This window comes from Lithobates pipiens, unplaced genomic scaffold (assembly GCF_037356315.1).
Source record: "Lithobates pipiens isolate NorthernLeopardFrog02 unplaced genomic scaffold, aLitPip1_a1.2 Scaffold_19, whole genome shotgun sequence".
Taxonomy (NCBI): Eukaryota; Metazoa; Chordata; class Amphibia; order Anura; family Ranidae; genus Lithobates; species Lithobates pipiens.
The window spans coordinates 243949215-243965889 of NW_027507764.1; the positions used below are offsets into that span (position 1 = coordinate 243949215).

The 16675-nt window shown below is 41.2% G+C and overlaps 1 protein-coding gene across 5 annotated transcripts in view; it reads right to left on the reverse strand.

Annotated features, from left to right (window-relative positions):
• TRIO (trio Rho guanine nucleotide exchange factor) overlaps positions 1-16675 on the reverse strand; it is a 751422-nt gene that overhangs the window by 147423 nt on the left and 587324 nt on the right. For all 5 annotated transcript variants that reach the window (XR_013277581.1, XM_077491869.1, XM_077491868.1 and 2 more), the window contains one exon: positions 1298-1401. Coding sequence is in view for 4 of the 5 variants with exons in the window: in XM_077491869.1 (XP_077347995.1) it covers positions 1298-1401 (104 nt within the window). In the remaining variant the exon portion in view is untranslated. The remainder of the gene's footprint in view (positions 1-1297; positions 1402-16675) is intronic.

A 16675-nucleotide genomic window follows, 5' to 3' on the forward strand; every position in this document is an offset into this window, starting at 1 on the left:
ACATTGCTTTTGTTGGTACGGCGATCTGTCCATTTTTTTTTATTCAGCCCACTGGGTTGAATGAAATAAAACTGTGCATGCTCACATCTTCAAAGTTCGCAACCTCGAAGGTTCGTACATGGGAGACTTACTGTATTTGACGTCTAAACTTTCTCAATGATAATACAGTTAAAATGCTTTGTAATGCAGAATCAGTAGTGGTATGGTCCGACAGTCTGAGTTACTTAATTTTTTGTAATTAACCACTTCCCACCCGTAGGACATCATATGACATCCTGGGCTTTCAGTGGTAATACTGGGAATTTGCCTGGAGCTACAGGCATCATCCTGCTATCTTTTATTTCTGCCGGCGTTTCTCTTAAATGTAAAAGCAATCCTAGCTAGTAAATAGCTGCAAGATTACATATACATGTGGTTGGAGTGGGTCCCCACCTGCTGCCTTTCTGGGCTCTCCTGTCTAACAGACCCCAGATGTGTCTGTAAAGAGCACCTGTCACTGCCCATGCGATCACAAGGGATGTTGTTCATACCTTGTGATGGCAATAAAGCTGAGCCAAAAAAATAATTCAAGAGACAGTGTAAAATAAAATGTAAAAAATAACTGAAAGCACCTCTTCCCCCCGTGTTCAAATGCAAAGGCGATTTCATACATAGGTCACTCATTTATATGTAAACAATGTTTGCACCATACTTGATCTATCGCTGCAAACCTAGCGAGAGCAATAATTCTAGGACCAGACCTCCTGTGTAACTCTAAATTGTTAAACTGTAAAGGCTGCTATAGAGTCGCCTATTTTAAGAACCGTAGTTTGGTGCCGGTCATTGAGCGTGCACACTTTGCAAGTGTGACACGTTTGGTATCTAGTCTATTTTTCCAAAAAACATACGTTTAAAAAAAAAAAAGCGCAAATACTGTGTGACAATTGCAAATCCTACCATTTTATTCTCTAGGGCCTCTGCCTATAAAAAAATATATATATGTTTTGGGGGGTGGGGGGTTCTATGTAATTTTCTAGCAAAAAAGATTTTTACAATTAGGAGAGGAATGTCAGAATTGGCCTGGGTGGTAAGAAGTAAAATTGTAAACTAAAACGTGTAATTCTGCCAAGGTGGTCATTGGCTTCTGTCCGTCATATTTTACAGATTTACTCTACTGCAAGGGAATGTAACCGTTTCAAACAGCCTGAAGATGTAATGACATTTCTACTACTCCAGTGGCGTTCTATTAAATAAAAAAAATCTGAAAACCTTTTCATTTGTAAACAACACACAAGAATGATCAAAAAAGGATACATACTCTCTGTGCCAGTCGTATATTTGATGAATATTTCCAAAAACAATCTTATCTTTTCCTTTCATGTCATCAGGAACTCCATCTTCTTTCATAAGCGCCATATATCCCTAAATTAAAAAAAGATCACATTAAACATTTCATCAAAATATCATCAATCTGAATGTATGTTAAATCTAAATGGTGTTTAGCAGAGTTCTATAATGTCTTAACAGGGGTTACCTTAGGTCTTGCAGGCCAAGAGAAAGTAGCGTTACATCCAATTTAACATCCAATGTCTTGCAAATTAGGGGCACTGAAAAGGGACAGCGGACCCAACATGAAGGTCCATTCGGCACTGACAGTGGGTATTAGCTGTTTTAACTTACTTCCCATTTGCTTTAATTGGTAAATTTTAGGTGTATTAAAGCGGTTCTAAAGACAGACGTTTTTGTTTATCTTAATGCATTAAGATAAAAAACCTTGTGTGCAGCAGCCCATCTAAAACTTAACTGACCCCCATCTCTATCTAGCGATGCTGAACAAGAGCCTTGGCTGTCTGGGGATTCTCCCTCATTGGCTGAGACAGCTGCGGGTGTCATTGGCTCCCACTGCTGTTAAAGTCAGTGAGCCAATGAGGAGAGAGAGAGAGAGAGAGAGAGGGGGCAGGGCCAAGCCGCGGCTCTGTGTCTGAATGGACACACAGAGCATGCTGCTTCCTGTAGGGGCAGGAGGGAGGGGCCAGGAGCACCTGAGAAGAGGAGGATCTGAGCTGCTCAGTGCAAAACCACTGCACAGAGCAAGTATAACGTTTCTTATTTTGTAACATAAAAAAATAACAAGACTTTAATATCACTTTAACTCATAGCTACCAATCAGAATTGATTTTTGCTCAAGTCAGACCAATACAAAATGCTTGCTATGGATTAGTGCAATTTAAACAATAAATACAGATTAAGAAAAGGTGATGCATGTTACTCACATTGATGCCACTCATTCTGAAAAGCATCACAATGCATTTTAATGCACTACCATGCATTGCTAAAAACGGTTTACCTAACTTTTTTGTGCATTCTGATACATTAAACAGCATGTTCAAATAAATGTCTGCCTAAACGTAAAGTATGTTAAAAAGTGTGTGTTAACACACTGTAATAATATAGATGGAAGACAAATTTTGGTTTAAAATAAGAAGCCAAAGCCATATTGTGCAAATACTAATCCTAGTTGATCTACAAAAAATGCACTCAGCCCCTAAGTCCTGTTGTGGACTCACACACAGCATTTTTGTGAAACTACTCAACCACTCCTATTCTTAGATCTCTACATCATAAAGACCAATCATTTTTTAACGTTCTTTGAGAGAAAACACTAAGTGGGCCAAGGACACATGACATTTGTTTGCATTTAACAATTTTTAACAAAATGCTTCCAATTTCACTTCTAACAGACCAAGAGACCAATTGTTAGGGTTTGCATACACTTAAATTTATAGAAAAACATCATATCACTAAAAGTGTATTACACAATTTTATTGATCTGGGGGACCCATTTTTAAAGGGGGCAATCAGATAAGCCCCACCGCCCTCAGACCCCCACAACCACTGGGCAGGGGTTGTGGGGATGAGGCCCTTGACCCCTGATTTGAGGGGCTACCACCAAGCACCCTCACCATGTTGAGGGCATGTGGCCTGATACGGTTCAGGAGGGGGGCGCGCTCTTGTCCCCCCCCCTTTTCCTGCGGCCTGCCAGGTTGTGTGCTCAAATAAGGGTCTGGTATGGATTTTTTTTTACATTTTGGCACAGGGGTTCCTCTTAAAAATCCCTATCTGACCTGCAGAGTCTGGTATGGATTTTGAGGGAGACCCCCACGACTTTCTTTTTTTTTAAATTTGGACTTATGTGTATTTCCGGGACCGACAATTTTAGCTGCGAGTAGTTTTAACCACTACAGATCCGCGCTATTGCCAAATGACGGCATTAGCGCGGACCTACATTTCCGGGACTACGTCTATTGACGTCGTCCCGGATACGAGCGGCCTGCGCGCCCCCTGAGGGGCGCACGCGGCGCGCTCTGTGATCGGCGAGTCCATGAGACTCGCCTGATCACCGATCCGTGCAAGGGGTCGATCCCGACCCCTTATCACGTGATCAGCTGTCAGCCAATGACAGCTGATCATGTGATAGAACGGAGCCGGTAATCGGCTATTATTCCTCCTCGCGCTGACAGCGCGAGGAGAGAAAAAAAAAGCCGATCACCGGCGCCCGTGATCGGGACATCAGTCCCGATCACGGCCAGCAATACAGCTGACCACCTGCCCCCTGCCAGTGCCCACCTGCCCACCGCCGTGCCATCCTGAATAAAAGTAAGTGCCCCCCATCAGTGCCCCCATCAGTGCCCATAGTGCCCACAGTGCCACCTACAGTGCCACCCACAGTGCCATCCAGCAGTGCCACCAACAGTGCCACCCACAGTGCCCACAATCTGCCTCAAAGGTGCTGCGACCCAGTGCCGCCCATCAGTGCCCAGCAGTGCCGCCCATCAGTGCCCAGCAGTGCCACCTATCAGAGCCACCTATCAGTGCCACCTATCAGTGCCCATCAGTCCCATCTATCAGTGGTACCTATCAGTGCCCATCCGTGCCACCCATCCGTGCCACTTATCCGTGCCACCCATCCATGCCATCTTATCTGTGCCCATCTTTGCCCATCAGTGCCGCCTTATCTGTGCCCATCGGTGCCGCCTTATCTGTGCCTATTAGTGCCGCCTTAACTATGCCTATCAGTGCCCACCAGTGCAGCCTATCAGTGCCCACCAATGCAGCCCATCAGTGCCCACCAATGCAGCCATCAGTGCCGCCTAATCAGCGCACTTCAATGAAGGAGAAAAATGACCCGTTTGCAAAATTTTATAACAAACTATTAAAACATGATTTTTTTATTTTTATTTTTTTGCATCTTTTTTTGTTTGTTTAGCAAAAAATAAAACTCCGAGCTGTAACTAAATACCACCATAAGAAAGCTCTATTTGTGGGAAAAAAATGATAAAAATTTCATTTGGGCACAGTGTTGTATGCCCGCGCAATTGTCATTCAAAGTGCATCAGCGCTGAAAGCTGAAAATTGGTCTGGGACTGAGGGGGGTTTAAGTGCCCAGTAAGCAAGTGGTTAAATAACTTTTTTACCTTTATAAATGCAATTTTGTGCAGGGACTGCTGTAAATAAACACGGAAAACATGCGCCACTTTACAGGCATACTACAGACACCCCCCAGGTACAAAATTTAAAGGAATATTTCACTTTTATTGTTTCACTTTAGGTATTATTAAAATCACTGCTCCTGAAAAAACTGACTTTTTTTAAACTTTTTTTTGCATCGATACATGTTCCCTGGGGCAGGACTCAGGTCCCCAAACACTTTTTATGACAATAACTTGCATATAAGCCTTTAAAAGTAGTACTTTTGATTATTCGTGTTCGTGTCCCATAGACTTTAAAGAGGAAGTAAAGGCACTTAAAAAAAAAAAAAAAAAAAATGCAACCTGCAAGGCAAAGGCATAATGAGCTAGTGTGCATAGCATACTAGCTCATTATGAATAACTTACCTGAGAACGAAGCCCCCGAAGTGGTCCTCCTCCTTTATCTTCACCGCTGCCATGTATCCGGGAGTGACTTCCGGGTCTCGCTGCCCCGGTGCTGTGATTCGCTGGAGCCGCAATGACGTCACTACCGCGCATGCGCACAGGAGCCGACACGAGCGGCATATAGCCGTGATCTGCGGCGTGCTTAGTGAGCCGCTGTCTAGGGCGCATGCGCCGTAGACAGCGGTGCCTGTCTTTTTGTAAATATCTCCTAAACTGGGTAGGTTTAGGAGATATTTCTTGGACCTACAGTTAAGCCTTAATCTAGGCTTACCTGTAGGTCAAAGTGGTTTGTAAGGGTTTACAACCACTTTAATGGTGTTCCCATTTTTAAACAAATTTTTTGCCTGTTTGCATGTTCTGCTGCGAACCGAACCGGGGAGTGTTCGGTTCATCCCTAGTCTCAGACAATGTCCAGACCTAAATCCAATTGAGAATCTGTGGCAAGACTTGAAATTTGCTGTTCCTATCCAATTTGACAAAGCCTGAGCCATTTTGCAAAGAAGAATGGGCAAAAATTTCACTCTCTATATATGCAAAGCTGGTAGAGACACACCCAAAGACTTGCAGTGATAGGTGGTTCTACAAGCTTTGTATATCTAAAGAGTGAAATTGTTCACATATTTATATAAAAAAAAATATTTATCATTTTCCTTCCACTTCCCAATTATCTGCCACTTAGCGTTGGTCTATCGCATTAAATCCCAATAAAATCCATTTACATTTTTGGTTGTAACATGAAAAATGTGGAAAATTTGGGGTATGACTACTTTTTCAATGCACTGTACCTTTGGGGAAATTTGATCTCATCTCATAGTTAACCAGTTTGAAAAAAGACACAAGCTCATCCAGTTCAACAGTTTCCTGTTCCAGAAACACAACAGGAAGTTATGGAAGATATCCCCTTACCTTTTGCTCTGAGGGCAACTCTAAAACTTAAGCTCTTCTATTTCAATGACAACAATTAGCAGTACAAATAGAGGAGTGAGCCTGCTCAATGGGGATACAGACAGCAATAAAAACTTTGATGTTTTTTTTTTTCAAAAAAGAACTGTTATACTACACCTAGTACCTAAACATGGTTTGTATACTGAAAAAAAAAAAAAAAAAGTATAACCCCTCCTAGCATGTACCAGTTTTAGTAGAAAAGCAGCACAAAGAGCATGGCAAAAACAAAGAGGGGTGGGACCCATATTTTTTAATAAAACGTAAGCAAAAGATCTCATGGAAAGCACAAAAATCCCATTTTCTTTCTCGTTTATTAAGTGGCATGAGAGCGACAAGCAACTGAATGATGGTCAAAAAGCAGTGCGAATGAAAGGGTCATAACAGCAACAAAACACTAACATGCACATATAAAATATATAACTAGGCACGGATTGCAGCCGACTGATGCTGGCAGCAGAGGGGGCCTGCTAGAGCCACCAGGTAAAACTTAGAAAATATGTATACAGAAGATTAGGTGGCAGCCTTTCAAATTTGGGAATAAAATACAAAAACAGGTGCACGGTTGCTTTAAATCTAATAGAAAAAAAGAGATAATCCAACAATCCAACCTAAATTGATCTAACACAATATCCTTATGCGATTTTATGACAAAGTAGTAAAGTGCACGACATAAATTAATATATCTTATAATCAAAATATATATATATTTTAATTCAAAAGTCCAATGTACATGTGTCAATGAGATAAAGTGCTCAGTGCTTCTAATGCAATTCCACTCCAAAGATGCTCCAATGCTGCAAAATGTGCTCCTTCGTGTAAAAAAATGACCTCTTATCAATCAGCATGGCTCTCGATTACAGAGTTCAAAGCCAGCCCACATACAATCTCCACAATGGAAGCTTCACGTTAGGTTTGTCTGTGTGACACTCTTACAGAAATCTGGACCGTTCTTTAGGCACGATCCACTCACTAAGTGAGCATATGTAAAATGCAAACAGGGAGAAGCCTCATAGTGTAAAAAAGTTGGTATGTTAATTAAAAGAAAAGAAAACACAATTACAATGAGGCTATGAAATTCAAGCACTAAAGTCAAGCTGGCCGTGGTGTCACCTGTCCTGCCAGACCCGATGTTGTCACAAGTGAACTCCATCCGACGCGTTTTGCCAAAAATAGCGTCTTCTGGGATTGCATTTTTTTCTGGTTACAAATTTGGGAAATAGCCTGATGCCAAACGCTTAAGAAGCTGATCTAGCTGAATGACCTTTACCAGGAAAGGGAGCAACCCGATCCTCAAGAAAATAAGCTTGAACAGTGATTTGCCTGACCCACATAGAAATGTTAAATAGTTGGTAAGTTTGAGTAAAGACACCAATCCATACAGTTCAACCTATGTGGGTGTGGGAGTGTTTTTATCTCGATAATCATTTCCCAAATCCATGTATATTGTGTTCACTGAGATGCACGTTTATGAATACTTCCTGGTGACACCACAGATTGTGGAAGGGACTTCCACATTTATACAGCTGACAGTGAAAACCCCCCTACTCAGCTTAAGGTTATGCTGCTTCTCCTCCAATTTCATTGAGTGACCCAGAGTCTTTATACACTCCCTGAGACTGAATAGTTTTCTTCCTATGCTGGGATAACCATATTTGTATATCGCTATCACATCTTTTTTTAATCGTCTTTTCTCCAGGGAGAATACATTTAGTGCTTGTAGTCGTTCTTTGTAACTGAGGTCCTCCGGTCCCCCTATTGTGTTTCCGTTCTCTGGACCATCTCCAGTTCCAGCACAGCAATCCTGATGATTGGTAGCCAGTATTTTATTCAGGTCTTTTTGGAAAGTTTCTATATCCTGCCATGAAGATATTGGCCTACTTATTTTTCTATTGTTAGCAAACACTGAGATTAAAGTGGATGTAAACCCACTCTCATCCTTTCTAAACTACTGCAATATTGGTTATCTAAGAGGATATACATGCCTCCTGCATGTATACTTATCTGTCAAATGTCTCCCTTCTGTCTGCTATGAGACCAGAAAAACTGCAGATTTTGTGGGTGGGTCTGTTTTCCAGGGCTCAGTGTGTGGAGTAGTGATGTCAGTAGACTCCCCGCCCACCTTTACACTCCCCTTATCAACATGCATTTTCTTCTGTGTATTTCTTACACTGAACTTCTGCTATGATCACTAACAGCCAGTCAAAACCCAGAACAGTCCCCACATGACTTCAGCATGCCAAATCATGTTGAGGTGTGGGACAGCCAATCCTTGCATTTCAGCAGAATAAAGGAGTGGGATGGAATTAAAAAATAATGCATCTCTCTTAGGCCAGTGCACGAGATATGTAAATCACCTGTCACTCACAGCAAGGGGGAGGATTTGACAATGTTTTTCTCTGTCAATATTTATCTCACTGAACAAAAAAAGAGGATTGCTCAGAGCTGGATTAACTCTTTATGGCAAGTCTGGGCTCAAATGATAGGAAATCTTATACTCTACATAATGACATAAAAAAATGGGTTTACATCCACTTTAAGCTATTTAATGTATACATAAATGATTTTGAGGTTGGTATAAACAGATTTGTCCCGGGCCAGAGCCCTGGGGTACCCCCACTTACCACTCCAGACCAGCTTGAGTACATGCTATTTGGACACACCCCTGTAACCAGTTTTCTATCCAAGAATAAACCCTGTGGTCCAATCCTACAGACCTGTGTTTGAAAATTAAGCATTTGTGGGGGATTGTATCAAATGCTTTTGCAAAATACAGATACACCCCATCCACAGGCCTACCTTTATCTAGATGGCAGCTCACTTCCCACATACAATGTTAACAGACTGGTTTGGCCAGAACAACCTTCCGTAAACCCATGCGGATTACAACTAATAATACTGTTTTCATCAGCAAATTCTTGGCTATAGTCCCTTATCCCCTGCAATAGTTTTTCAGATACATTTTTTTTTTTTTTATTGAGGTTTATAGGTTGTATAACATAGAATATGACCACCAGCGCACAAAGTTATCAGAAATGTCAATCACTTGGACAATGATATATCCATGAACAATTATTGGTGTTCGTAACCAGACAGGTTAAATAGTTCAAAATGTTCTTGCACAGAAAGAATACATTACAGGTAGGATATTTATGTCAGAGAGATAGAAGTACAGTATATTATAACATACTTTATGTAGTTCAGCAGAGCACATTTGCACAGTGGGACAGGAACACAGAAGGTGAAGAAAAAGTGTCCGAGTGTTGCCCGCAAATGGAGCATGTAGGACTTTGTGAAGGTTTGTAGCAAAATACACGCACTGCAGTCAGATAAGCCTTGTGTAAAATGTACATTTTAGTTAAACGATCAGAGATTCTAGGAGAGACCATTTTGTAATTATCAAGGATTTCCTCCCACTCATCCTCCATGGAGCCCAGACCAAGTTCCCACCTAGTGTTTGCTTGATATGCCAGTTTAGTTGCAGGTGGTGTCAGTAATGCATTATACTGTGTGGCAATCAGCTTAGTTGGCTCCTGGTCTATTATCAACTTCGTCAGGTTTAGGGGAGAGGACGTTTTTTTCCAGAAACTGTGCTCTCACCGCATGACGCAACTGGAGGCATCTAACCATATAGTTAGGGGGAGAGAGAATTCAGATTGCAGCTTCATGAAGGGCTTAAGGCCCGCTGCCAAAATTATATGATTTAGGTATATAATGCCCTTTGATGCCCAAAGTACTAGGTCTAGAACCTGCATTAGTTCAGGTAGGTTATGATTGTACCAGAGTAGGGTTTGACTGTGTAACATAGGCTTCCCTATCTTGTGTAGAGCCAGTTTCCATATATGTTGGCGATTATATAGTATACTCTCCTGAGCATAAGGAAAATTGGTACCCCTGGCACCTTGAAATAAAGACTGCAGTGGGGTATATACTGGATGTGAAAGTTGTCTGCATACTAATATCTTTCTAAATCTGTCTTATCAAAATGATAGAAATGAGACACCTGGGATGCAATATAGTATGAATTAAAGTCTGGAAGTGCTGCACCTTCCAGGGATGTTTGGTTTTTCAAAAGTAACCATCGTAGTTTGCTACGGCCACTTCTTCATACAAAGGTGTTGAGTATGGAATCAATAGACTTGAATATTTTCAAATATTCAAAGTATGTATATGGGGTAGTGCCAAAAAATACACAGAAGCTTGGGTAATAGTCCCATTTTGATTAAACTGATCCATACCATAACTCCCACTGGACCAGACTTGCCTCTTTTGTTTAAAGTGAATAGAGGTTCAACATTTAGGGGGAGGCTTTCCCTTAGGGATCAAGATACTCTCACTACCAGGTATTTAAATGAGGCTATATGTGTTAAGGGCAGATTAGCTTGGTCAAAAGTTGGTGGAAAGTGATCAAAAAGGGCATATCTGAGATATATGTTAATTCATACTTAGGCCTGAGAGAGCGCCCATTTGTTAAATAGCCTGATGAGCAGAGAGAAGGGATGGTCCATGGTCTTCTAAATATAAAATCGTATCATCCACGTACATGCCCACTGTTTCCACCAGGTGGCTTGAATGTAGGCTTGGATGCCTGGGTGTGAACTTAGAATATGGAAAGGGGTTCAGCTGCCAGGGCATATAGCAGCGAGTCATGTGCCTCTACTTAGGGGGAATGAGTCAGATACCCATCAGTTCACAAACATTCTAGCTGTGGACGACTGGCACAATAATTGCACCCATTTAATACATTTGGGACCAAACCCAAACTCTCAGATATTTCCATAGGTATCCCCACTATACAGAGTCAAATGCCTTAGTAGCGTCCAATGCTACCACCACTCTAGTACCAATTTGGTCATGATATGCTTGAATATTCATAGCTGTATTTTTTCCAGGCATAAAGCCTGTTTGATCAAGCTGAATTAGGGGCAAAGTTATTTTATTTAGTCAGGAAGCCAACATTAATCGCTAGAATCCTAATGTCAACATCCAAAAAAGGAGATAGGACGATAAGAGTCTAAACTAGAGGAGTCCTTACAGGGTTTTGGGAGAACAATTATGATGGCTTCTCTCATAGAGGGGGTAGAATAGATGTGTCAAAGATGTTATTATATAAGGTTAGTAAATGGGAGTAACCGACTCAGCATATGTTGTATAAAATTCTAGCGGAAGACCGTCGGATCCTGGGGCTTTAGCAGAGACCCAATGCGTCCACATATATTCCATGTTCTGAATTTTAGGGATGACATTTTGCGTGTAGAAAAAAAGGCTAGCACACATCGGTGAAGCTGAGCGTAGGATTATATAGCATAAGAGTATAGATGTATGTATCTATACGAGGGGGTGCTGATAAGTACTGAGCCTTATCCATAAAAAGTGAAGGGTGTACAGGGTGCAGGGTGTACTGGCCAATGTTTCTATATTCAATGGTGAAAAAAAATCATGATTTTAACTTGTCTTTCTTTTTCAGGTCCAATGTGAACATCGCAGCACCTCCAGAAAAATTGTGGAAGAGCAATCCAAGGGAAAGGTGCAAAGCAGATCTATGATGAAAAGTCACACAAAGTGGCCCTTCATATGCAACAGTTAAACGTTGGATTGTCAACTTTCAAAACCGAAATGGCCAGTTTTTAAAGTGAGAAACCCAGTGGAAGGCCTGTTTCTGTGCCTTCTAATGTGAAAGCCATCCATGACATGATCATGGAGGACCACAGAATATCAGCCAAAAGTATTGCTACATATCTGGGAATATCACGTAAGAGAGAGTTGGTTCCATTCAGAAAGCTTGCAGCAAAAGTGGATCCCAAAACTTTTGACAACCGAACTGTTGTGCAACAACACCTTGTCGCACACTGCAGGTGAAACAATGGCAAAAAACTGACCTCCTTAGGCTTTCAAGTGATGCCTCATCCACCCTATTTGCCTGACCTGGCTCCTTCTATCATCTATTCCACAATCTCAAAAAACACCTAAAGGGACAATTATTTGGGAGTGTTCCAGAGGCAACTAATGCTGCAAATGAGTGGTTACACTAGCAGTCGGAAGAATTTTATTTCCAGGGACTTGAGAAGCTGCAGGACAGATGTTGCAAGTACATTGACTTCCTGCGGGAATATGTAGAATAGTGTGGCAGATACAGCTTCCTAGCTCAATTTTTCTGGGTAAGGCTCAATACTTATTAGCACCCCCTCCTATATGTAGTACTGACATTGCAATTGGCAACAATAAAACAGGTATTCATATCCTCAATATATAGCGTACAAATAACAAAAAAAAAACCTCCCCTTCCTGCTTTCAGCTCCCCCCATGTTGCTGGAGCATTTGTTAGCCAAACAAAAATGCTTAACCAAAAGGTCAGTAACATTTGGCCTTAACTAGCCAGGAAGGGTCACTGGTGGGGCCGACCCCTCACTGAAGGGTATAGAGTACATCTTGAAAAGGAGAAAATTAACAAAAAACTGTGCACGGTGACAGTAAGTCCACTTCGGTAGGGATGGAAAAGGGGAGCCCAATTAGGATATATGCTGAGTTTTAACATAGGACACCTACAAAAAGTTGGCTCATTCAATAGATAGGGCAGATATTAAGGCAAGTCTAAGAAGTTGTAATAGAGCAGAGCCCTCTGCGGGTCGGATCCAATGCAGAGGTGACCCCCTGCGAAATGAGAAATATTGAAGGTGCGCCTCTAGGTGTACAGTAGTTCCTTGCAGTGTAAATGATGGTCAATAAGGAGAGAGATGACCAGTAACAGAGTAAACTAAATTAGGGCCACATAACTTCAATAAAACAAAAAAGGGGTCAAACGGAAAGTAAGCGCTCCCCCATGCCCCAGTGGTTAACTATACTTTGGCATCATCACGTCTAATGCAGGTCTATGGTCTTGAGGAGAAGCTCTGGCTTATCAATGGACAGGATGGCAGTTATCTGTTGAGGAAAAGTGACTCTAAGGCCAACGTGTACTCATTGTCACTAAGGGCCAAGGACTCAGTGAAACACTTTCAAGTCCACCAATGTGGAACAAGTCTTAAGTTTGGATTCAATGAATTCTCATCTATAAAAATGTATTCAACATTTTGCAAACCAACCTCTGATCGGAAGTGAATCAGTGGTAGAACGGGAGACGCTCTAAAAAGGGGGTACAGGAGTTGGAGACACCAGCAGAACCTATTACAGGGACCAGGAGTGATTGCCCTATTTGCAAGCTCATATGATCTTCTTAAAAAGAGATCTTGGCAGCTGGTAAGCCTCACTGAATCTGGTGGTGGATAAACCTCTTTTCTCTGGGTGCACCTGCTACATACCTGAAGGGTGTTTTATGAAGTCACTGAAAAAGACTGAGATTCATCATCCTGCCTTTCTCCCCTCTTTTTGGACTGTTTATGTTTTTAAAATTAACTTTATATTAATTTTTGCACTATTTTGCAGTTTTTGTAATTTTTTGCAAAAAAGGATACATTATGTCATATTATGATCCTGGCACTTTATAAGTTCTAGCGCAGTTTTCTTTTTTGGACCAAACACAACCTATTCAAGTGAGTGGGCCTGCACTGCAACCACACGCAATGCATGTGGTTGCAGCATGGTGGTGCAGGATTTTATGAGCTAAAACAGGTAGAGAGGAGGCGACATAATGCTTCCTCACTGCCTGTCAAACATAAGTGTAAATGAGCCCTCAGAGAGACGTGCACAGCGGAACTGCATACAGGGAGCTCTCCTCCTGATCATATGGTACCGGACAGAGAGATGGCAGAGCAATGTCCTAGTTGAGATGTAGGGCTGAAACCACCTGAGGAAATAAACACGACATTGTCCAAGTCTAAGAGCAGAAAGAATTGTTTAACAGCATATGGCTGACAGCTCAGACACTTGCACTGCAGAGACGAAGACAACAAAAAAAACAACCTTGTGACAGAGTGAGGGCAAATCCCGATTTAAAAAGTGTTTTTTGGAGAGTTTAACTACTTCAGGGCACTTACACCCCCCTTCCTGCCCAGACCAATTTTCAGCTTTCAGTGCTCTCACAGTTTGAATGACAATTACTCAGTCATGCAACACTGTACCCATATGAAATTTGCGTCCTTTTTTCACACAAAATAGAGCTTTGTTTTGGTGGCATTTAATTAGTGGGTTTTTTATTTTTTGTGCTATAAACAAAAAAAAAACGTAAATTTTGTGAAAAAATGCCTTTCTTGGTTTCTGTCATACAATTTTGCAAGCTAGTAATTTTTCTTCATAAATATTGGCCAAAATTTATACTATTACAGATCTTTGGTAAAAATAACCCAAATTAATGTATATTATTTGGTCTTTGTGAAAGTTAAAAAGTCAATAAACTATGGTGCCAATCACTGAAAATGATCATATCTAATATACTGAAGGCCTATCTCATTTCTTGAGACACGAACAAGTAGCATGGTGAGTTTTTTTTAATATTTCAATGTTTTTATTGAAAAAGTCCAGAGATAACAAGAGTAGCAGGTCAATGCTCGGATTTTCACAATGACAAATTTACAAGCACATAAGAAATATTTAAACTAAATATTACATGGTCCATGAATATAAAGGAACAATCATGGGATGTTCTCAGATAAACCTGCTGAGCATAGAAAACCCAGCAGACAATATCAAAAGGTATTAAACGTATAGTTAATCTAAGAACATACAGTTCTAATCAGTAGTCGGGATTATAACCATGTGTAGCAATGTACAGGAACCCGAGTATGGTACGGAGAGACAGGAGAGGGGGAGGGATGGGTCGAGGGGGATTAGTTGATAAGACATAATAGGGGACCTTTGTACCAATTCCTGAGAATATTAATGTCAAAACTTAATGAAGTTCTAAGACAACCCAATTAATATTTACAAACAACGTAAAAAGAGAGAGGTGTGGGGGTTGAGAGAAGGAAAGCAGAATTGAGGAAAAAAAAAAAAAAAAAAAGTAAGGAGAAGAATAGAGGAGGGTCAGCCCAGAGCTCTTTAGGGAACCAAAATGTGACTGATCCATGGGTCCCAGATTTTATCAAATTTTTTAGAGTTATTATGGAGTGTGTGAGTGAGTTTTTCATTAACCATAATCCAGTTGACTTAATTTTTAACATAATCCAGAGGAATAACCAGTGGTTTCCAATGCCGGGCCACTGTAATCCTTGTCGCTAACAGTATATATGCGATTTAGTTGATTTCCTGGGCACCTCATCGGGTAGTTTATGGAATAAGGCCACCTCTGGGGATCTATGGAGGTTTACCCCCCTCACCGAATTTATTAAATACCTGAATCCAGAACCTAATCACCAGAGGGCACTGCCACCAAATATAGTGCATTGTCCCCAACTGACCACAGCATCAAAAACAGTTAGGCGATGTGGACAGATGCATTTTAGCCATTGGAGTTGGGACCAGGTACAAACGTAAAAGTGTTTTATAGTTGGATTCAACTAGCATGGTATTGAGAGAGATTTAGGATACATTTTAGGCAATGTCATGACATTCAGACAGATCAAAAGTAAGATTCAGGTATTTTTCCCATTGATTCATATAGGAGAGTTCTCAGTTTGGTTCAGTTAGGGAAGCATAAACCGTAGATAGTCATCCCTTCAAAAGACACCTTGCCTGGCAAGACAACTCAAACGTTGTAAGTGTAAGTGGCTGAATTATTAGATTAAGTTTGCATCTGACAAAGGATACAATTTGGTTATATCGGGAATATTTCACTTGTAGGTATCTAAATAATGTCTTTGAAGTGTTGTAAAGAGTATACCCGATTACCATTAAAGGTAGACATCAATTCTTAGCAATCCTTTATTGAGCCACCAAATAAATGATTGTGGCACTATCCCTGGTGGAAACTTCGGGTTGCAGAAGATAGGAGCTAAAGGTGTGTGTGGGGATGATAGAGATGCCTGGTGACGCATTCTATCCCAGACCGCCAATGAATGTGATAAAGAAGGACATAATATAGGAGGGCGTAACTGGTTTTGAGGTATAAAAGGATGTGTGTGTTCAGTCGAGGTCTTCTATTAGCCCATATGAAACAAAGAATCTCGGCTTGTAGATGCTGTAGATCTCCTCACGGAACTACCACTGGTAGAGTTCTAAAATAATAAAATATCCAGGGTAGAAGTGTCATTTTGATGGAGTTGATTCTGACACACCATGATAGGGAACAGTCTGCCCAACAGCGAAGATCCTCTTTAGGTTTTTTAAGCAACGGGATAATTGGCTTCATAGAGAGTCTCAACAGAAGGCATTAATTGGACCCTTAAATATGAAAGAGAATGTGATGCCCATTGAAAGTTGTAGCCATCCCGAAGAGTCTGCACCATTGATTGGGGCAGTGTTTTGTGCGGGTTCAGGGAGAGGCCGGAAAGCCAAGAGAACTGGTCCAATAAGGATATCAAATGAGGTAGAGTGAATTGAGGGTTTATAACATACATAAGGACTTCGTCGGCAAATAAGGCACCTTTATGTTCTTGTTGCCCACATCCGATGCCAGTAATATTAGTGTGGGACCAGATTGCCATAGCCAAGGGTTCCATGCCTAATGCGAAAAGTAAGTGTGAGAGCGGGCATCCCTGTCTCCTGCCATGTTTGATAGTGAATGACGATGATTTGTAAGCCTGTATGGAAACATGAGCTGACGGAGACCCACAAAGTTTTCAATAAGGAGAGAAAGCTAGGGCCAAACCCAAAGTTTATTTTTCTATCTCTTCTTTTTATTTAGTATCATTAAGTTTGAGGCATAGGAACACATATGGGAACAGGTTATAACATGACGGAATAGACATCGAGGTATAGAGAAATAACGTAGAAAGTTTAGGTGTCTG